This window comes from Onychomys torridus, chromosome X (assembly GCF_903995425.1).
Source record: "Onychomys torridus chromosome X, mOncTor1.1, whole genome shotgun sequence".
NCBI lineage: Eukaryota > Metazoa > Chordata > Mammalia > Rodentia > Cricetidae > Onychomys > Onychomys torridus.
The window spans coordinates 125,332,687-125,355,264 of record NC_050466.1 but is presented as its reverse complement, the minus strand read 5'-3'; the positions used below and the strand labels follow the sequence as shown (position 1 = coordinate 125,355,264).

Genomic DNA, 22,578 nt, shown 5'->3' with positions numbered 1-22,578 from the left:
TATTAAAAAAAAAGTCTACCCACTGTTCGTGACCCAGGTCACAAACCCTCCCCCGACAAGCATCTCTCCTCATAATTTAAACACCACTTTGGACTTTTCCTGTGACCTGCTACCTTCTGCCTTGTGTTGCAGACTAACTCTTAAACTGGGAAATATGAGTCTCTTAGCAGGAAGGCACGTTAGCCTTTGGGGCTGTTTTCTTCTTCATGAGTTTCTCTGTGAATCTTGTCCAATCTACAAGGAGAGAGGAAAATCTCAGCAAATTGCCAGTGCTGCTCTCTCACAGTCACATCCTTACCTTTGCTGATGTAGGAAGACATACAGTTAAGATCAGAGTTCATCACTAAAAATCAATTCATTGAATTGCTGCTGATGCATATAACTCAATTCCTGTCATCTCGTTGTTGATACTTGTTTTGGACTGGTTTTTTTTTTCTTGTCATTTATAGAGACATTCTTACCTCCGTTCTCCATATGACCCTCCACCAAGCAGACAAGCTGGAGGTCCTCCTCGTTTTCCTGGAGGGAGAAGTCACCGGGGAGCTCTTATGGATTCCCAGCAAGCATCGGGAACCATCGTGCAGATTGTCATCAATAACAAGCACAAACATGGACAAGGTAAAGGGCATCCTCCACAGCATGCCTGATCTTTAAAGACCAAACCTGGGACAGGTCCCTTTATCCCATAAATAGTATATACTCACATGTGGACCACTAAATGTGAAGTCTTCAAAGTGAGTATCAGCAAGTGACTCGAAAAGGCCTGTCTACCAATGCACCCATAACTATATACACAAGTGCCCTTTTTGCTTACAAAGCAACTTCTAGCACTTTCTCTGTTGCCTCTGGGAGTTAGAGATCATTTGGAAAAATCCCCTGATCTTTAATAAGCAGGGCACCCAACATTCAAAGCTACTTGCTGCCAAACACTTCCGAAAGCTCTTCTTAATAGTTAACTGTTATTGCCTTTCTCCTGTGACTCTTGTTAAATATTCCTGGCTTCAAGCTTAGAGATTTTGATTCTGTGTGTAGCAAATGAGGAGATCATCCTTCCATTTGTGTGAGCCAGTGAGAAATCCAGAACCACCTGGCTGAGAAGCAGGACCACCGCACAGGTTAACACTGTAGTCCACTCAGCCTTGAGTTTGCATAAGCATCCATTTATGTTCATTGGTCCAGTTTTCTCTCTTCTGGCCTTTACTGCCCCAACTGCAGTAGCAGAGGTGGGAGGAAGAGAAAAGCACAATATTGACTAGTGCTAAGTTTGTTGAGTAGCCTGTCAATCAGTTCTTTGGAACAAAGCTCAACTGGTCCCTTTTTACATAACCACAAGCATGTTTTGTTTCCTTTAGAGAGAAAAAGAAATCAAAAGGCAATTCTTTGAACAGGATAAAAGTAAATTATTAAACTAAACAAATGAATAACATTGGTGAAAAACAATCCATTACAAAGAACTCCTAGGATAAATCTCAACAGAGCTGGTCAAGCCAAAGCTAGTTCATCACATCTGTTACTAGTTACATGTAAATTTCAGATTATACATAAAAACATCAATTTTAAAAATCTACAGGCTTAAGAAAAACTCTAAATGCAATTTAATAAAACTGTGGTTATTAAAATGGTTAGAAATATGCATTATTGATCTGTGTTTGATTTGAAATTAATGACTTTTAAGTTCCAAAGCTTTCTGATACAACTTTATGAAATGAAGAAGAGTTAGGTAAAGATACAGTTGGATTTTTCAATCCTAAATTACTCCCAATAGATTTTATTTGCTTTGGAAGCATTGCAAATCCTTAAAAAAGGTGGGGGGGTGAGGACAAAAATAGACTTTCAAAGTCCTAAATACCATAATTTCCCTAAGAACTCTTCATTTTTCACAGTAGAGGCTCTTCCCTTCATTGCCTCAGTGTCCTACAAAAGCTCTAGCTGCTTCATATTTCTTCATCTGCCACATTTATCTGGATACATCCCTCCTCTTTTGACCTTTCTGTTAGAGTTCACTGAAGAATTTCTTGTCTTCACCTTAACGCCCAAACCCCAGCTGGATGATTCAAAACCGTCTTTTGGAATTTTGTTGGTGGGAGGAGGCTGTCTTGTGTGGGGTTCTGCTTAGGTTGGACTGTTCTTATAGTTCAAATGTTTAGAAGGAAGATGAAGCTTATCTTAGGTAGTCCTGCCTGCTTTGTTTTCCCGGAGTATGGCTCACCCTTCTCCTGAGCTCTCTCCATAGTGAAGGGTCCCCTGTGGTATATACACTCTGCTCTTTGTTAAAAATCACAGAAGAAAAACAATAAGATCCTTCCATTTTAAACTTGAATACTGCCAAACTGTTCTTGAGGCCAACTCTGTACCCACTTGTTCAAAACAGACTAGAAAACAGTATTACTGTGTTGGGAAGAGAGAGAAAAATGTAGGCAAGAGAGAGACACATCTTGCCTGATTTCTATGGTTCTGTTCATAGCTCTGAGCCTCACTATTTAGGTATCTATTGAGACTCTCTGAGCACTGGGATCTTCTCCAGGTTAGTTTCTTGGAAATCTTTACACAGACTGACCTGTTAGAGGGCCCAGTACTCAAGCAGTTCTTGCAAAAGACAATAAAAAACAGCCAACATGTTTCATATTCTTTAATGTTACCCAGTGGACTTGATGAGAAAGAAATAGCCTAATGATTCATTCCGAGTCTGTGTTGCAGCCAAATCAGTCAATTCCTAGAAACGCCCCAAGTGGGAATATGTCTCCCCCCATCCCTGCCCAAAGAGATACACCCTACCCTAGAGATAACATTGATTAAGATGCCGACTGATCTCCTTGGATATGATGAGGTGATGGAAATAATGAAAGCCACACTAAGACCCATTTACCGCTTGAAATATCCACAGTCTTGGCCATTCAGCAATGGAGAACATTCATTCTCAGACCTGTCTATTCGCAGTACTACCTGTCCATTTATTTCCCTGGAACCTAGCTCCATGCTATATAGTAGTAGCCTAATAAGTTTAAGGTTGACATATCTGGAAGGATGTTCTGTGTCCCCTTTCCTTCATAGGTTCCCTCTGTCTGTAGTCCTGATATATATCTTTTAAGATATCTCAGAAAACACAGAGACAATGACTATACTTCTCCATCAACAACTGAGGGACAAAAGATATCTATCTGTAAGACAAGCATTGACTTAGTTAGCTGTAACCACATCACTATAGCAGCTAACAGTGGAAAACTGAAAAAAAAAATGCCTGAAGATTAGAGGCATAAAAGGTCACCACCTGACAAATAACTCTTGTCTTAGCATCCCTCTTCCTAATACCAAAATATAGTCTGTCAACCTTAAATCTTAAGCTCATCTATCTATATGAGAAGGTCAGACTCTCACAGCATTTGATATTCTGAATGGATTTGATTCAGGCTATAGATGAAACTGGCCATTTGGAAAGAGAATTAGTTTTTCATCTAACCTTCCTGGATAGCAAATCTCTTTTGGACATTATTATATCCAGAAGCATATCTACTTAGACCACACATATTTTCTGTGCTACTCGAGATATTAAAAATACTACACTGTACTAGAGATTCTTTATCAGATGTTCAGGACAAATAGAACTCCATTTTCATGAATTTATTTATTACCCCATGGAAAACTATTTGCAGAATGTCCACTATTTCTCAGACTATTTGTGAAAATCTAGAGGCTGCTGCAGAGGCATATGGATAACTGTTGATGGTAGCTTGTCACCCAAACATTGTTATGGTTAAAGACTACCTCTGTAAATGCATGTTCTTGTCATGATGGAACAAAGAATGTTTGATGTTTTAAAAATCTGGTGGATGGCATTCTAAGACTAGTAATCCATCTTCTCTCTCTACTCCTGTGTTCTCTTTCAGTGTGTGTTTCCAACGGAAAGACCTATTCTCACGGAGAGTCCTGGCACCCAAATCTACGGGCGTTTGGCATTGTGGAATGTGTGCTATGCACTTGTAATGTCACCAAGCAAGAATGTAAGAAAATCCACTGCCCCAGTCGATACCCCTGCAAGTACCCTCAAAAAATAGATGGGAAGTGCTGCAAGGTCTGTCCAGGTAAAAAGGCAAAAGGTGCGTTGGCTGGAGGCCCTGCCTTTGGTTGAATGGGATCCATAGAGTCCTGTTCGATTTTCTTTGTGCATCAGAAAGATAAATGACCTGTCATATAATTCTAATGATAGTAGTTCTAGCAAGAATGAACTCCATTCTTTTCTCTTCTGAGAGACTGATGGTTGCTTTAAAGGAATGACTACTTGAAAATAGTCTGGAGACTTTCTTGTTGTCTGCAACTTCACACATGTGCCAAATTGCTTAACTTGTTCTTGCTTTTCTAAATTAGAGAGTTTATGTTATCACTGTTTTAGGAAAACAGCCACATCTTTCACTTTTTAAATCACTAAGTCACTTCTAGCCATAATCCAGTGCTCTTTTCAGATGGGAAATGCATGAATTACAGTGGAGGGAAATTAGGTTCTGGTCCAAATCTAAGGTCATTATATGACCTTAAAAATATACCAGATCCATATATATCTGGGCCCCATCAGCCCCATGTGAAAAATTAAAGCAGTTTGTCACTGTGCTCCATTTTTATATTTGTGTCTGATTTTGCATTTTAATTTTTGAGACATAGTATCTGTATGTATTTATGGGGTACAGTATGATAATTCAAGTCCTATATTACAAGGCATGATTACTAAATCAGGGTAATGGTCACTCCATCTCCTCTGATATTTATCCCCAGACTCTTCTAGTCATTTTGTAATTTCTCATAAATTGGTTTTGCTATGGTAACCCTACTTTGCTATAGAAAAAAAATAGAAGTAATTCATTCTAATGGTGTTTAATATCAGTTATCCAACTCTTATCTCCCCTTCACTACCTTCCAACACAAAAACCCTATAATTATATTATTTCTCTTTTAAAAACAAGAACAGTGGCGTGTATAAACTGACTTCCCCAATGTCATGAAACTGATGGATAAGACAGTCAAGGCCTTAAACTCAGGTCACTTCCATCCCACTGTCTTTTCTACTTGAAAATGTAGGTGATCGTTTTTAAAAAGACAAATTATTCAAATGGTAGTTTTAAGACATGAGCTAGATTTTTTTTTTAAATGTGTCATCTATAATGATGTCATTGTAACTTTGGTCTGCTACAGCTTTCCTGTATGATCTAGAACAAGCCCCATCAACTTTCTGAGTCTCCATTTTTTTATTCAAAATTATAGCATTAAAGCAAATGACTTCCTATAACCGCCATGACTACCCAACCCCAAACCCAGAATTCCACCATCAGTGAATTAGCCATTCCCTGGTACACTAATTCATCATTTCTTAGGCCTTCTGTAAAGAATTTATATAAGCACAAGTGAAAAACAAACACTTTTTAAAATGGAGATGGATACATCATGTATCCCTTCCATTAAACAGTCTTTCCTGCCTTACAGGCAAACATGTATTCATTGTAAGTACATGAGAATCCTTACCTGAGTCTATGATTCCTGAAATTGTCTGCACATTGGAATCCCCAGGGAGCTTCTAAAAGTTCCTATGCCCTATCTCCAAATATTATGATTTAACTGATTTGAATTGTCACCTGGGCTAGGGACTCTTTTAAGTTCCTCACATATGTTCCATTGATATACAGAAAAGTTTGAGAACAATTGGTGCATGCTCACATTGGTTCATGGTTTTGTCCTTAAAAATGTGATTGGTGGACCAGCAGCACCTACGAGGTAATTGTAAATGCTGACTCTCAGGCCTCCTCCTGCCCTGCATCCAAATCTGCAGTTAAGATTCTCAAGTGATTCTACTTGAAGTATACTAAAGCTTGGGAAGTAATATTTAAGGTAACTACAATGCCCTTCACCTTCCATGGTGAAAGGGACAGGGACAGAATGTGGATATGAAGGACAAGAGCTATCCAAATAGTAGAAATCAAAATACTGAAATTCAGGAGGAAGTGTGCCTATTAGAGATAGGCAGGGAGCATATTCAAGGAATGATGTGGATATCAGAGCCACCCAAACACGGTGATTTATAGTCCCTTCCAAGGTTAGGGTCTCATTTGATCCACAAATCTTAATGTCAGTTGCAGTCCCCCAACATGTTTTTCTCTTTGGCCAAAGGTCTAACATTTACACTTAAAGGATAATACAGGCTAATATTGGGCAAAAATTAATAGTTACCTAAACACTAAACATCAGGTTTTCTGATTTGATTCTTTGATTTTCAGACAGAATCTCATTTCACACTTTGCTTAGGATTCTATTCATGTGGGTTATTTCAAATAAAAAGAGAACCACAGAGCATGCATTGCTTTAAAAAACAATTTCCTTCTCAGGTCGGTGGAGTTTTGAAAGCATCCAGATAAGCAACCCACCTCTGGGCTTACCCTGAGAAAGTAAATAGAGATACATAAAGGTGCATAATGAAACACTGACAACAATCAGAAAACTCTCTCATAAGGGAATGGCTAAATCATGGTATGACTTCGCTGTGAAATATTATGTAGCCACTAAAACCATCGTAGACCAAGACTGCGGGCATGGAAATATTAAGTTAAAAGAGCAAGCTACAAAAATATGTGTATTATACTTAATTTTTGTGTTAAGAAAAAGTTTGTGTGCTTAGATTTTTTTAAAGCCTGGAAGGGATTATGACAGAATGTTTATAGACATCATCTTTGGATAACTTACTTAAACAAGTATTCCTATTTTCTTTCACTTGTATTTTCTAAATTTTCAACAGTAAGCATGTATTACTTTCATCATTTGAAAACATAATAAAAGTTGTTGTTTTAAAAACCACCCACCAGAATCCCAATTGTCAATATATTGAAGAATCTGACTGACTGAACCAGTTTCCCCAGATGAGCTATTTTTACTGTTTTCTATCATAATCAGATATGTTGAGCTAGTATATCCATTGGGCATCATGGAAAGAGACAGTTCCATTCTCATTCTATATACTTTTCTCTCTCTGAGCCAGACCTGGGTGTATGCACTTTAAATCACTCTTAGAGGTCATATTGCCCAAGAGTCACTGTCAACATGGCTCAGGGGCCCTGTATATATTCAATACCTGCAAAACATTAAGTATGCCCTGCATTCAAACTAAAAAATGCATGTTATGAACCTACTGCATGCAAACACAGACACTGAAGAGCAAGAGATGAACAAGACGGGCAAAAGCTACTGCCTGGTTCTTGCATTGTTGTGAAGAAGAAGTACAATGCTATCTAATCAAGGATGTAATTTTAGCATGTGATGAGGACTGTGAAGGGGAAAAGAACAAGATCAGGAGATGGTGAATAGTGCATGAAACACTGTCAAAAAGTAGTCAGTAGCCAGGTGGTGGTGGCGCACGCCTTTAATCCCAGCACTCTGGAGGCAGAGCCAGGCAGATCTCTTTGAGTTTGAGGCCAGCCTGGACTACCAAGTGAGTTCCAGGAAAGGCGCAAAGCTACACAGAGAAACCCTATCTCGAGAAAAAAAAAGTAGTCAGTGAAATGTGATGTTTGAATAGACTCCTGGATGACATGAAAGGGTCTTCAAACAGGAATGTCAGACCATCAGAGGCCTCTTAAAATAATTGCACATGACCTAAAGGAAAAGGGACAAAGCAGTGGAAGAAAAAGGAGCAATAATATGAATTATTTTGGTAGGGAAGAAATAAATAAAGATCACTGGTGACCAAGCCATACATTTCATGACAACAAATGAGAGCAGACTCCATCAGTAACAAGCCCAGGCCAAGGTAAAGATATAAATTCTACTACTCTCTTCTTATTGCTCTGTTAGAGGCCAGCCTTACCCTACATGTCAGTGTCCACTAATGAATTGGTCAAGACACACAACTCCTACAGATTCCCCAACTCACCTCTCATGCCCCTGATACTGCCCCTAATACCTGGAATTCCTTACACACTTTTGGATTTGGTCATTAAATGCCCCTTTTATGATTTTAAAGAGCTTCCTGAAATGAGATGACACATCTTTATCTGTCATCACCACCTCCCAAAGTAATGGTGTTTAAGTTTCTTAGTTCTAGAAGTCACAGGATAATTTTCTCATGGGAAATGGACATGGCCCAAAATGACTTCAATTATGGCATGGTTCACTGAAAGGAACAGAGAGTAGACAGCATGGAGGCGAAGTGCCTTGAGATGAAAAGTGCAAGATGTTAGTGACTACATCCTCTTAAGAACAAAATTTGTTTTAGTGTCTTCCAGTTTTACCTAGGGCTGAATCACTACTGGGGTTTTGTTGTTTGTGGATTTCTTCAGTTGTCTAAATTCAGATCTTAGGAGGGTTTGGTGCTTCTGAGAGACTCTTGAGAACACTGGGAGAACTTTGAGCAACTGACAGGTACTTTTAGTGCCCTCCTGGATTGGGTTCATATGTCAGGTCCATAGCCAACATTAAGCTAGTAAGCAAAGTTTAAGAAACTCAGCTCTCCTTGTAAACATCACAGTTGAATTGACATTCCGTGACCTCCTTCTTCCCAGTTGAAAACTGTGAGCACACAGCCCTTAATTGCCTAACCTCACCAAAAAAGACTGCTCTGCCAGGTAATCAAATGTCTAAAATGAAAGGCAAAGAGAGAAAGGAAGCTTGAGTCGAAGATAATCCACAAACTGAGTGATCCAACTTGGAACTGTCAAGAGATGATGGTGGTTTTCTCCTCACAGTGCCAAATGGTGGGAGACAGAGGTAGAGAGGAAACTTAATCAGGTCCAAAAGAGACATACAATAGCAATTTGATTACAGTGTCCAGTCTAATATGTCTGATTGGACGACAGTGAGTCTCGTCAGTATGAGCCACAGACTCCCCAAACATTCTACCCTCAGTGGATTTATCCCTGATAGTTCAGATATTCTTATAGATAACTTCTGCTGTCTCAAAATTTTCAGGGTGTGTAAAGGATTCTCTTCAGTATTCCTTATTTGAGTTACATACTTTGAACATGCACCTAAAAGAGGTGCTAATTATAAAGCTATCAAAGGAACAACTCACCAATAATCTGGGAACTTATCACCAATAATAAGGGTAACTTATTTTTGGTATGAGACCTGGGCAAAGGGAATCTAGTATGAAATGCCAGTATTTGGATATGGTATAAGTATTATGGGGCTAGTACCTTCTTTATTCCTGAGAGCTGAAGTTCAATGATCTGCTATTCATAGTAAACGATCCACAGACAGTGGATCTAACCAATTTTTTTGTGTGTATGTATCTCCCAACCATTCATTTGGCATAGCATATACATGACTAATTTGACATCTAGATTTTGGCACTGGTGCTGATCTGGTATTATCGTTTCTCTTACAAACAAATCAAAGAGCATTGAGAAATGTCAAGCCAACTTGGATGGATCTGTTGGGCAAGTATATGCACATAAATGAGTGTCATTGAGTATTTTCTAAGTATACCAAAATGATGTCAGAAAAGCTAACCAAAGCCCTCTGTCAGCCTATATCCTGAGCTTCTCTTAGCAATCTTGGGCTGGACAGAACACGATTCTACCCTAGTATAGAAATTTCAGTGTGCCCTTAAGTACCTAAGAGATTTATACCTGGATATACTCTTCTTCATCAAAGTCCATTTCTCAGTGACTATTGTGGGGAGATCCAGTTCAGTTTGTGGGTGTGCCCTACAGAGCCACTGAATCTGTCATCATGTAAACTCATGAGAGCTTAGATGTGTCTTGGTGATTTTGTGGCTGCTAGAAGTGCAGCCTGAGCTGAGTTAGTAAGGTAAATCTGGGAACATTGTCTCTATAAAAAATTGTTCCTGTTGACTGTCTACTTCTGCTTAAGTGTCAGCTGTTCTAAACAGTGAGATGGCTAAATTCAGAAGTTCACAAAACCATGCCAAAACTCTACTTGCTTCCTGGTTCCAGAAGAACCTCCAAGCCAAAACTTTGACAGCAAAGGTTACTTTTGTGGAGAAGAAACCATGCCTGTTTATGAGTCGGTGTTCGTGGAAGATGGAGAGACTACCAGAAAAATAGCCCTGGAGACTGAGAGACCACCTCAAGTAGAGGTCCACGTTTGGACCATTCGAAAGGGTGAGCAAAACAGCATTCAATTTGTGCTTCTAAGTGGGGCAGAGAAAGGACAACTCACCTTAATTTTACTTCAGCATATTCCCGTGTTTGGGTCAGAAGTTATCCCTTTACTTTAAAACTGCAGGTGTCTAGCACAGATCTTGTATTTGCAAATTTAACACTGTCCATGCTAAAGATCAAGGATTAACTATTGTGATCCCTAGGGTTGTCCTTTGCTTTGTTTTGGTTTAATTTTTATATCAAATACCTAAGTCCTATCACCAGAGTCTAATTTGTTGATCTGAGCCAGGCACGTGAATCAATCAGTATGTCTCCTGAAATCCTCAACGTGGTTCTAATCTATGGCCTATGTTGTAAACTAATAAACTGCAGTCTCCCTTTCCAATATGAAGCTCATGATATAGGAAAACTCATTCTTTCAGTGTGAAGCTAAGTCTCTGGAATTATACCATGTACTCTGGATCAAGATAAATTTAAAACATCCTTCCTACATTTACAAAGATCATGGTCTTGGGCCAAGGAGATGGCTCACTAGGTAAAGGAGTTTGGCAATAAGCCTGATGACTTCAGTTCAGTTCCTGGAACCTACATGGTGGGAGGAGAGAACTGAATCCCACAATCCCAAGTAAATTGTTCTCTGACCCTCAAATGTGTGCTGTGATGCATGCGAGCGCGCGTGCGCGTGCGCGCACACACACACACACACACACACACACACACACACATACACACACACACACACACACACACCTCTCTTCTGTGAAGAAGACACACATACGATGTAAAGATTATAATCTCACTCAAAACAATCCCTGTCATGATATCTAGTTGCTTTTCTGATTTCCCACAGCAGCTTCCACAACAAGCAATGTTCTTTTTAATACTCAATGTGCTCCTCCTACATCTATTCACACCACACTGTATAGACAAGACTAATGATCTAGTCTGGTCAAGTTTTCCAGGAATCAAAGTGTAGGGATAAGACTTCATTTGGATAATAAGATGTATCCTTTTGAACCTACTTCCTGTTCAAGATTCAAGGGTATTTGAAAAGCCAGGTATGGTGGCATATATATCATCTCAGCACTTGGGAGACAGTGGCAGATGGATCTCTGTGAGTTCAAGGTCAGCCTGATCTACACAGTGAGTTCTAAGCTAGACAGGGCTACACAGTGAGCCCCTGTCTCAAAATAGCAGCAACAATAACCAGTGTTCAAACATGTATGTGCTTCACTATTATGCACAGAACTGTACTAATGTGATGCTAGCTAATCCTGTCCAAGATATGAGAATTCAGTAGGCCTTAGATACATTATAAACATTTCACGATTAAGGCAGAACCTTGTAATGCTAGTGCAAGTGGTACTTGGATCACACTTTCAGAAATTCTGCTGTAGTTGTTCACTGCATCTTTTCTCTCTTCATTTCCCAACAACCTTGCTTTTTCTAAAGAATGCCTTTCCTCCCACCCATTAGAGAATATGCTAGGATACACATATGCATTACAGCCATGTTTATTCTGGGACTAAGAACTGGACTGTTGATTTCTCAAGCAGTGAACCCAGCCACATATCCTTCACCCTACTAAAGTATATGAATGGATTTCAATTTGCTAGTAGAACATATCGGTAGCCTTCTATTCACAATAAAGCTTTTTATCAAGATTTATGCTTCCTGGACACAGCAAAACCCAAGCTTTATCTCCTTTTTCCCAGTTGACCTCTGGGCTTAAGTAAGCTGGTAACAAGTTGCTCCTTAACTACTTGGAAGTTTCCAGTTATTTACCTGCCTCTGATAAGAACTATTTAGGCAAGGTAGAAATGTGGACTAATGTGTAAAACCCATTTTGGGGTTTGTTTCATTTTTAAGAGAAGCCTCCAAGAGTTGTGACTATTTCCCGAAGGAAAATTTGCACTTCTGTGTGAATTCAGTAATAGGGGTAGCTTCTCTATTTACACAAATAATATGCTTGCCGTCCTACTACTGGTTTTCATTGTTTAGCCAGGAGGGCAGCCTAGTGGTTTGGCAGCAACTAGTCTATCCAAATTATGGCCAAAGGCAGAGTTTCTAATACTGCCTCTGGCTACAGAAGCTCCAAGAAGTACTCGTGCTTTTCTAAGGAGGGGATCCCATGGTCAGAAGTATTACCTCCCTTATCTCCAGTCCCTGGAGAAGCTAAAGGGAGGCCAGTGAGCCAAGGAAACAAATGGAGTCAATTAAAATATTTGAGCTATCCAAGTTCCTGGTTAAGTACATTACACAGCCCAGCTCAATACTCCTAAGCCCTAATAATGAGATTATATGCTCAACTTGGGCAGAAAAGGGGGTCCATGCTTCCAGAAAGAGATAGAAAATGTTCCATCACCTGTCCCACTTTGCACTTGGCCCTAGGCATTCTCCAGCACTTCCACATTGAAAAGATCTCCAAGAGGATGTTTGGGGAGCTCCATCATTTCAAGCTGGTGACTCGGACCACCTTGAGTAAGTGGGATATCCTTTTACTCTTCACTGGAAATCACCTCTAGCTTTTAAACGTAGCATTGCCACACTCGAAGTCCCTCTGTGTTCTCAATCTACATAAAGAATGCTCAGTTTCAACATTAGGGGATGTTCTAGTTCTCTTTTGGAGAACTAAACAGCAAAGAGAGTGTCAGAGTGCAAACTGGAAAAGCTTGGGAATGAATACAAACTGTGATAGAGTCCACATACAAGCTCAGGTCAAGGTATCATGAGACAGTTGAAGGAAGCGTCACAAGACTTCAGGTGTGGTTCTTTGCATGTGGGGATGAAGGAGAGGACAAAAATATGGAGCGCATATCAAATCTGTGTTGTAGAAGAGCTCTCTGGCTCTTATAAAACTACCACTAGGCGCTAATGTTTCTTTAAAAGCATCCAGGCATCCATGCAGACTTGAGCTCTCCCATTTTCTACACTAGATGGAGCTTAGGGACTAGATACTGCAGGGCACCAGGGTGGGGATGGGTGGGGAGTACTTCTAATGGAGTAAAAGGCACCAGAATTCTATCCACAGGGAATTTCTAATGGGCGAGACAGAACACGAATAGGCCTTCAGTGTGAATTAGAATAGCTGTGAGGAGTTAAATACCTAAGTGCTCAGGGAAATCTGCAAAGAACAATAAGTTGAGAGCCAGGTGGGCTTAGTCGGGGAAGGCTTCGGGGAGGAGGTGCTTTCTAAAAGAAAAGGGTGTGACTGGGCAACAGGTCAAGAAATCAGTCCAGGGCAAGGGTGCAGCCTAAGAGAAGATGCAGGCAGGAGCAAACAAGAAATGTGGGTGGGGGTGAGGAATGATCACCAAAGGCCACATAGTATGCAATGAAGATGAAAAGAGTTGGTATGAAAGAGTCAAAAGGCTTAGAAGAAGCCAGTGAAAAGTGCATATTCAAAACAGGTACCATTGGGAATTGCTACACAATACAAGCAGCGCAGTGATATCAATGTGGTGCTCTGGATTCTTTTTTAGATTTAATAAGCACTCACCTTGGTGAATTCAGACTATGTTTTGCCATGCTAGGAAATTAGATTTGACCTCTAGTCTAAAGCACAGCAGTTAGTTAGTAAGCAGGTAAATGATGTATTCACATGTGGCTTTTAGAAAGAGGGTCTTACTGTGAGGAATAGAGTGTACCATTAGCAGCAGAGCTGATGAGAAACTGAATTAGGAAGTTCTCACACTCTTCTGTCTCTGAGACAAGAGAGGATAGGTCACCATGAGAGATATTTCTAAGGTTAAGTCAACAAATATATGTATGGCGAGGGATTAGTATAGAGTGACTCCAGTATTAATAACTTTGTAGATTGGATGGATAGTAATGCCATTCACCAATGAAAAGCTAACAAATAAGCAGGTGTTAGTGAAAAAGGACATCTGCTTGGAATGTGCTTTGATCAGGATGCCTGAGAGAAAACTAGAAATGGAGTTGGTAAAGTATTTTGTATGTCTTTTGAAAGATTAATAGAAAGTAAAATGAGCAGTATGAGCATCTGAATGCAGCAGTTGAGGAATCTCTACAAGAGAGTCAGGAGTAACGGAAACAGAGACCAGGGTGACTTTCAAAATTACTAGTTCACCATAGAATACATTTTAGTTCATATCATGAGCAAGACAGTACAGACTTTAGAGGACTTCAAAGCTGATTTAAACATCCTCTGTGCCCATAGTAGTTAGGATTGGGGATGGGTAATGAAATTAGGTATTGTGTGCCCCAAACATTGTACAGCTAAAGTAAGTGGGTAATGAAATGTGTTTAAGTGGAAGCCCTAGCTTTCTCTCTCCCTCAGACCCCCCCCCAAGAAAGCCCACCAAGAGTCAGCACCTCCCCAAGGCTGCTCAAGACCACACCTACAAGGCTACTGCCTTGTTCTCTCCTTATTCCTCTTCTGCCTTCCCAGGAGTCACCTAAGAGTTGCTTTGCTCTGCTCAGATTAAACCTGGATTTATTATATTGGCTTGATTGACTTATTACATCAGTAGCAGAGGATACCCAATAACCGGGGATCCAAAACTTATCAAAATGATCATTGGAGTAACCTGGGACAATGACATAAGCCCAACTCTTTCACATAGTGTGACTCAATATCCTGACACATCATAAGGCTCTGGTAAACATTATCCACCCCCCTTTTTTCTACTTCCATGCTGAGGCATAAAGAATAGAGGAAAATGAGGAATTTAAGACAAAAAGAAGCAGGGAGATCAGGTTTCAAGGGGAGGGCACTATGTTCTCATGTGAGTAGGGAATCCGAAGAGGTTCAAAACAGGTTTAGGGTGAAAAGGAGTTTCCCAACCTCGGGCTCAGAGCTCCCCAGATTTCAACACCATGAACATAGGAATAAAAAGAAATGTGAGGGGCTATTGAGAGTAAATAGGCAATGGAAGTGATGCAGCCAAGTTAAGAGAGTGGGAAGGGCTGGGACCCAGTATGGGAATGGAGCACTCCGAGCAGCCATAGGATAGTTTTTCAGGGTGCCAACAATGCATAAGGACAGCATGTGGACATAGGAGAAATATAAATATGAGCAGTTGTTGACAGAGGAAGTGAGGAATGGAGAAAACAATGATAAATAATCAAGTAACCCAAACCATTACATCTGACCCCAAGAGAGCAAGCTGTAGTTTAGTGATGCAGTAGGTATTGTTGTTCACAGGTATTTTTTTAATTGGTGCCAAGTGAAAAACCTGTAGAGCAAGCAAGTAGACTGTTGAAAATTTTGCAAATCCTGCATACACTATAAAAATTCTAAACACAGGCGGTGGAGGTGGTTGAGATTCAAGTTCAGTTCCCAGTGCCTATGTCAGGGTAGTTCATAACTTTTTGCAACTTCAGCTCCAGGAGAATCTGATATTACTGACCTCTGTGGGCACCTGCACTCATATGTATATATCCCCCTAAACACATTATTTAAAATTAAATAAATCCTTTCATAAAAGTTTTCTAAACATAGCGCTTAGGATTTACTCATGGGAGAACAATTGAGTCTCATTTGGGGGATCTTTCAAATGCTATGGATTGAAGTAAAAACTCCATGTCTTGTTTTCTGTCTGCCCTCAGAAAAGTGTGTGTTTGAGGGGTTGCTTTTTTGTTGAAACCACCTGCCATTCATATTTCAAATACCCTGAGGGGTCTACAAGGATGTAGGAAAGAATAAAGCATATTGGTTTTATTCCTAATTAGTTCAGCTCTAATCTTACACACTCCTGGCCATTTTGTTTCCCTTTTAGACCAGTGGAAGATCTTCACTGAAGGAGAAGCTCGGCTCAGCCAGATGTGTTCAAGTCGGGTGTGCAGAACAGAACTGGAAGATTTGGTCCAGGTTTTGTACCTGGAGAGACCTGAAAAGGGCCACTGTTAGACAGAACAGCCAGGATTGGATAGTATCAATCAAGGAAACCCAAGCTGCAGCTGGACTGCCGGCTTACTTTGCTTAAGTCAACAGCTCTCTAAAACCCCAAAGTCAGACGCAGTCAAATTATCCACGCCAGCCACAACATACCTTTTTCTTCAATGTGCAGCAATGTGCCAGCCCTCAAACATCTCCTCTAAAGAGAATAGAGGAGTCTTTAATGATTTCTGGAGGGAGAAGGGATAGAACATCCTGGTGTAGCCTTAGTTTCTCTGAGAATCACTTTTATTTGAAAGTTAAAAGAAAAACACTTTTAGGGATTCTGTGCATAAAATTAGTCACATGAAATAAAGAGAAGGAAACTGCTCAGTTTAAGTTGGGTCACATAGGGCAATCATTTGTATGAAATGCCTTTTGAATGCTCCAGTGTCTTCCATTCTAAAAACAAAAACAAAAACTATTCAGTGGGTGGAGATACAGGACAGTCAGTTGTAGAGCACATACCTAGCATATATGGAACTTTGGGTTCCACTCTCTGTACTGAAAACATATTTCCATTCTCACTTCTCATATACACATGTACGAACATGTACACACACTGAACATGAAACCGCCATTGTTTATGACTCCTAAATACTGTTGAGGTTGTTGGCACCCAGAAAAACAAATTTAAAATGTATGCAGAAGACTCTGCTCTCAAGCCCTTAAGACAGTTTTTGAAGTCATCAACCATAGTGGTAGGGTGAAGAATGCCAGTTGAGGGTCTTGTTCACTTTGAAGTGCTAAATTCACTTGGTCTAAGAATATCACTTCTCTTTCCTTACCTGAACCTGTGGAACCTCCTTTAGGAAGGTATAATTTGGTGAAATTATTAAAAACTAAATTCATACAAAATAATCCATAACAGTAGAAGACTTATAACTGTAGAAAATAGACATGATAAAAATAAAATAGTCCATTTTTTTGTTTTCACAGCTATAAAACTCACTAGTTTATAAACCAATGCTCACTAATTTTCTTGAGGCAATAGTCACCTAGAGACACTTTAGTTTGAAATATTCTAAAACCCTATTTAAGGGCAATCTTACTTCTCTGATTACAGGAGTTTAAATTTGACTTTATAAAGAGACTTGGTCCTTGTGAGCTTCTGAACATTGGTTCTTGTGTCAAGAGAGTTACTATTCATTCAGGGAGCTGAGAATTCTGACACAGACCTTTCTCCTAAACCTTCCTACCAGCCTTGCCTTGTCCACAAGCATAGGTTTTATCTGGGATTTTAGACAAGGCTGCTCCTGAAATGTTTATTTGCAGCCTAATGCCACAGCATAAATTATCCTTCTGAGGCTTGGCTTTAGAAATCATCTTTGTGGAAAAACTATAAATACTTCCTAGCAAGGAGCATAGGCCTGCTTTCTGGATCTGTCCTCTCTGAGGAGCATGCATGAGCTCAAGTAAGTACTAAGAAATACAAGGACCTAGAAACCCCATATTTCACACACGAGGCAAGAGAATACGATAGGAAAAAAATGTGCGAAAGGTCTGGTCTTTATGGGAACCTGGCAGAGATGGGTCAGTTTCCACAAAAGAGATACAAGGTTTGGGCCAGAGCTTCATGAGACAAATTTCTTGCCAGCCAATCACACACATTCTCCTCAGAAGAGGCACATAAGATATCCTGCAGTGCAAAGCCACAGAACATTATTGAACATGTGATGGGGGCAGTATTGATCTGCTGCTGCCTTCCTTTCAGGGAATACAGTATTTTCAGAGTATAGAGATCAGTAACCAGATCCTGAAGGAAAGCGGTGATTTCCCCTGCTAGATGATTCACCCCAAAGCCTTCCCACCCAGGTGTTCTCGGAAAGCTTAGCCTCAAGGGAACACCTAAAGAGCTCCCCTAGATCATCTCTTGCCTCCAGGTGCAGGGACACACCTTTCCAAAGTGCTATGGGAGCAGGAACTTGGGAGCTGTCAATGTAGAAATCCTCCAGTGTTTTGGTATTGGGTAGAATGTAGGGTATAGGGGAAAGAGGTCAAACTGCCTGTAGTTAGTAGAGAAGAATGGATATGGTTCTTTTCCTGTATTTATTTGTATCATAAACACTTGGGACAGCAAAGACTATAAGCACCATTTTTGCAGTTTTATCCATTTTCTAGTTAGCTCATGTAAACAAGTATGAGTAACATAACAGTATTACCCTTTCACTTTTCTCACAGGACATGTACCCAAATATGGTACTTATTTATGTAGTCACTGTGTTTCTGGACTTTTAAATTAATAAAATTTTAATTTAAAAAGATTATGTACAGGAAAGTCATATGATTGACACTCCAGTCTAGACTATCATTCAAATGGGTAAAAGATGATGGCGGGCCCAGTGGTTTCCACAATCAGCTTGACATTCAAGTAGTTAGCAGTGTCACCTTAGCAGTAAGGCTGCCTAAATTCTTAAAGCCAGCTCTGTAATTACTATATTGGTCGGTCTTCCAATTAGAAAATGGGATAATGATGATACTGTTGTTCTTTGCCCGAAGTCTTGCAGTAAGTTTTAATGTAGTCAGTACTTGTAAAATAATTAGTATAGGGTCTGGTATCCATTGAGTATTCATTGATGACTATGGAAATTCAGGGTGAGCAGGACACTTAGTATGACCATTGATGTTTTACTTCCTCTTGGACAACTTAGGTTTCAAGGGGACCTCAATTTTGACATGCTGTTCACAGCACTTGTATGCAAAGTTTGTTTAGGGATCAGTGTAAGGATTTTGTTACATGTGTTGATCTAGACTAAATTCCCTCAAATCTTCAACAACAGCTAAATATAGGCTATTCAGAATACAGGCTAAGTCAGAATATGAAAGGATTTTAAGAGAGAAGTCCAAAGTGTCAATCATTGCTGAGATGTCTAGTGATATGGCAGGAACTATGTACTGATGTTGATAACATGGGAAAAGAGAAGAGGTGAAGTTGCTGGAACAAAGGCCTAGTTGGGGTGGATGGTCAGAGGTAAGTGGGGGTGTTGTGAGGAAGTAGAGCTAGAAGTTCAAGAGAACTCACTGGAGAAACTCTCTAGTAGAGTGAGAAAAGACATGATCATCTGCAGAAAGAAATGGGGTCAAAGCCATTTTGTCTTACATAGGAGAGCTATTTGTCCAGATCATAACACAGAGGGGAGAGGGACTATAGACAGGACAAAACTAAAGACCATGGGTAATAAGGGAATTAGTCTGTTTAATGCAGGGCAATGAAAGTTACATCCCACGCTGCTCTCAATACTCACAACTCTTGACCCACAACCTGGGTGAACATTTATTTAGCTTCGGATGTTGACCATTTTTATCAAGGTCGACCTAGTTCCATCATATCACTATTATTTCATTCCCCTTGTATGCAGCTTCCTTTATTCTGGAATGACACACTATGAATCAAAATATCACCCTACCTCCATTAAGGAAAGTCAGTAAGTCAAACTTGACCTCTATTGCTCCATCTTGCATTATCCATTTTCTATGATCACCCACATTTTTCCTGCCCTTCAAATTTGTGCTCCTATATGTAGATAATATTTGTAGGCTTTTTCTGTCAACTCCTTTTGAAGGACATTTACCTCTCCTACTACTTCCACCACGACTCTTAGGAAGCAGCAAAGACCACCTTGTATGGGCTTACAGAGAAAACCTGCCTGCTCCCAAACACTGCCCACCATTTTATACCTTTCTTGCTTTTACTTTTTTTTAAAGGACTTTTTTATATTTATTTTATTGCATTGGTATTTTTCCTGCATGTATGTCCGCATACCATGTACATGCCTCGTGCCTATGTAGGTCGGAAGAAGGTGTCAGATCTCCTGGGACTGGAGTTGCAGATGACTATGAGCCTCCATGTAGATGTTGGGAATAAAACGCAGGTCCACTTGGAGAGCTGAGCTATCTTTCCTACCCTTTGCTTTGACTCTTGAAGGGGCTCAAAATATGCCTCTCAAAACTGTGCCATTTTAGCATAAGGATCACTTTGAGCTAAAGAAAATTAAGAATCAATAGCTGCATAAATGTTTTCTATTCTACTTACGACTGCCTGAGTGCAGGACATAAATTTTCCTTTGAGGAAGGTAACCTCTCCTCAATTCTAAGGACAGAAGAGTGACTCACCCCTTAGGGTAGGAAATCAACATCAAGATGAATTTGCATGAACAGACAATTAATACTAAAATAGTTTTCAGCATCCATTCATTTCTCCCTCCCTTATTCATCTCCTAGTCTCTCTCCTAGAATTTATCATCTATTCAAGTTCAAGCTCTCCTTCCTGTGTTAAGACAGTATATAAGCCCCCTGAATCTAACCACCATTTAGGGTTTCATTGGTTTCTGTGAACATTTGTGTATACACATATTAATAAAATTTGTGTGCCTTTTCTTCTGTTACTGTATTTTTATTGATTTAATTCATACATGCACATTCATGAGAGCTAAGAAGGCAAAGAAATAGTGTTTCTTCGCCAATAGCATTGCTAGAAACAATGTCCCTTCTCTCTCTGTCACAAATATCTTCCTAGCCACCACTGTTGCCAGTTCTGTATTGCTAGAGGGACTTGTGCTTGCACAAAGTTACCACCACAGTGACAGTACTCAGAATTCACTCTTCTTCAGCTGCACGGTTACCTGTGAATAGAGAACTCTCCCTTCCTTTACATCTGGAATGTAAAGAGTCTACCCTACCAACCTACCAAATGTAAGCAGACACATTTGAAGCCTCTAAATGGGAGAGGAGCTCCTAGAATTCAGGACGTGAGTCACAACATATAGTTCCCCAACATTCCATATGCAGTTTTCATTTTTATGTTTGTATATGCTCTTCTCATCACTAGAATATCCTTCCATCTCCTTTGCATGACATGAAATTGTAATTGTTCTTAAAGGCTCAGTATGTTCATCTCTACTCTGTGGATCCATGATTGCTTCTCTCATAGTTTCCCAGTATTTCCCCCATTCTCCCTAATTACTGTATCCTCCAACCATAACTATAAGTTAGCATATTTTTAGTGCTTCTATTCTTTCACCTATAATGCCAATCCCTGGTGTCTATACTTAATGAATTCATCTTTCAAAACTCCCAGTGCTCATCCTGAGACCTTGTCACAAGCACAGTTAGTAACTCCCTCCTATGTAAACAGGAAATAACAATCAAAATATATACCCTGGAAGAGCAACTATAGTAATCAGTTGACATGCATGCGTGTTCATTTAATGCTCCCCATAGCTCTGGTAGGTACCTTATTGGCCCAATTTTAGAAGTGAGGAGGACATTGAGAACGTTTCCTTTTTATAAGCCATTAAAACCATATGCTGCATCATAGTACTTTTGTCACTGATGTACTGACTACATAGACAATGATGGACTCATAATGTAGCTGAAAATTTCCTGTTATCTAGTGATGTCATATTACAACATGGTAATGGAATAGATTGCTCACAAATTTGTGGTAATGTTGGTGTAAACAGACATAGTACACTGACAATAGTAAAAAAGATATGCATATATACATAATCTTGCCAACAATGATTGATGACTGTGTTCCTAACTTATGTATCTACTACACTATAGTTTTACCATTATTTCAGGGTATGTTCCATCTACTTATAAAACAATAGTTGAGAGCTGAAGGTGGAGCTCAGTGGCAGAGTGTACATTTAGCATCCACAAGGCCATTGGTTCAATGATGAGCAAATGAAAGAAAGAAGGAAGAGGAGTAGGGAGGAAGAGAGGGGGAAAGGAAAGGAGAATCAGAAGGAAGGAAAGAAAGACAGTAAGTTCACTGCAAAATAGCCTTACACAGGTCCTTCCCGAGGGATTCAGAAGGAGGCAAAGCTATACCAGGAGAAGACAGCTGTATGCATGCTGTTGTCCTTAAAGACCTTCCAGTGTTCAAGAAAAGGTTAAAGGCAGCAATAGTGAGGATCTTGACTCTATGTAGGCCTAGGATACTGAAGATATGTATCTATCTCATACTTTAATGGAGTCTAAGAAGTGAAATCATAGATGTTAAAAACAGAAAATGTCTCGCCTGGCAGTGGTGGCACACGCCTTTAATCCCAGCACTTGGGAGGCAGAGGCAGGCGGACCTTTGTGAGTTAGAGACCAGCCTGGTCTACAGAGCAAGATCCAGGAAAGGCGCAAAGCTACACAGAGAAACCCTGTCTCAAAAAAGCAAAGAAGGAGGAGGAGGAGGAGGAGGAGGAGGAGGAGGAGGAGGAGGAGGAGGAGGAGGAGGAGGAGAAGAAGAAGAAGAAGAAGAAGAAGAAGAAGAAGAAGAAGAAGAAGAAGAAGAAACAGAAAATGCCTCTAGAGTACAGACAACATGCTTGTGTTCTAAGTGTTATTACAAAAGAGTCAGAAGCTAGGAAAGATGTAAAGTTAAATAAAGATCTTTCACTGTCTCAATCCGGGAGATTTCCACATCTCCACACTCCACTCATGCTAAGTGACATGACAAGAGAACCGTTTTTTAGAATATTTTGTTCTCTTATTTACTCCTCAACAGTTTCATATAATGTATCTTGATCATATCCACCCCAACCCCTCCCTCCCGTTCCAGTCTGACACACCTAGACATGTTCCTTCACA

At 40.0% G+C, this 22,578-nt stretch overlaps 1 protein-coding gene across 1 annotated transcript in view; it reads left to right on the top strand.

The window, feature by feature from the left end:
* Positions 1–20,373, top strand: part of Chrdl1 (chordin like 1) — a 120,100-nt gene extending 99,727 nt beyond the window's left edge. The window contains 5 exon segments of the mRNA XM_036174968.1: positions 450–618; positions 3,885–4,079; positions 9,927–10,094; positions 12,486–12,575; positions 15,836–20,373. Coding sequence (XP_036030861.1) covers positions 450–618; positions 3,885–4,079; positions 9,927–10,094; positions 12,486–12,575; positions 15,836–15,966 — 753 coding nt within the window. The 3' untranslated portion in view covers positions 15,967–20,373.
* Positions 20,374–22,578: the final 2,205 nt, after the last annotated feature.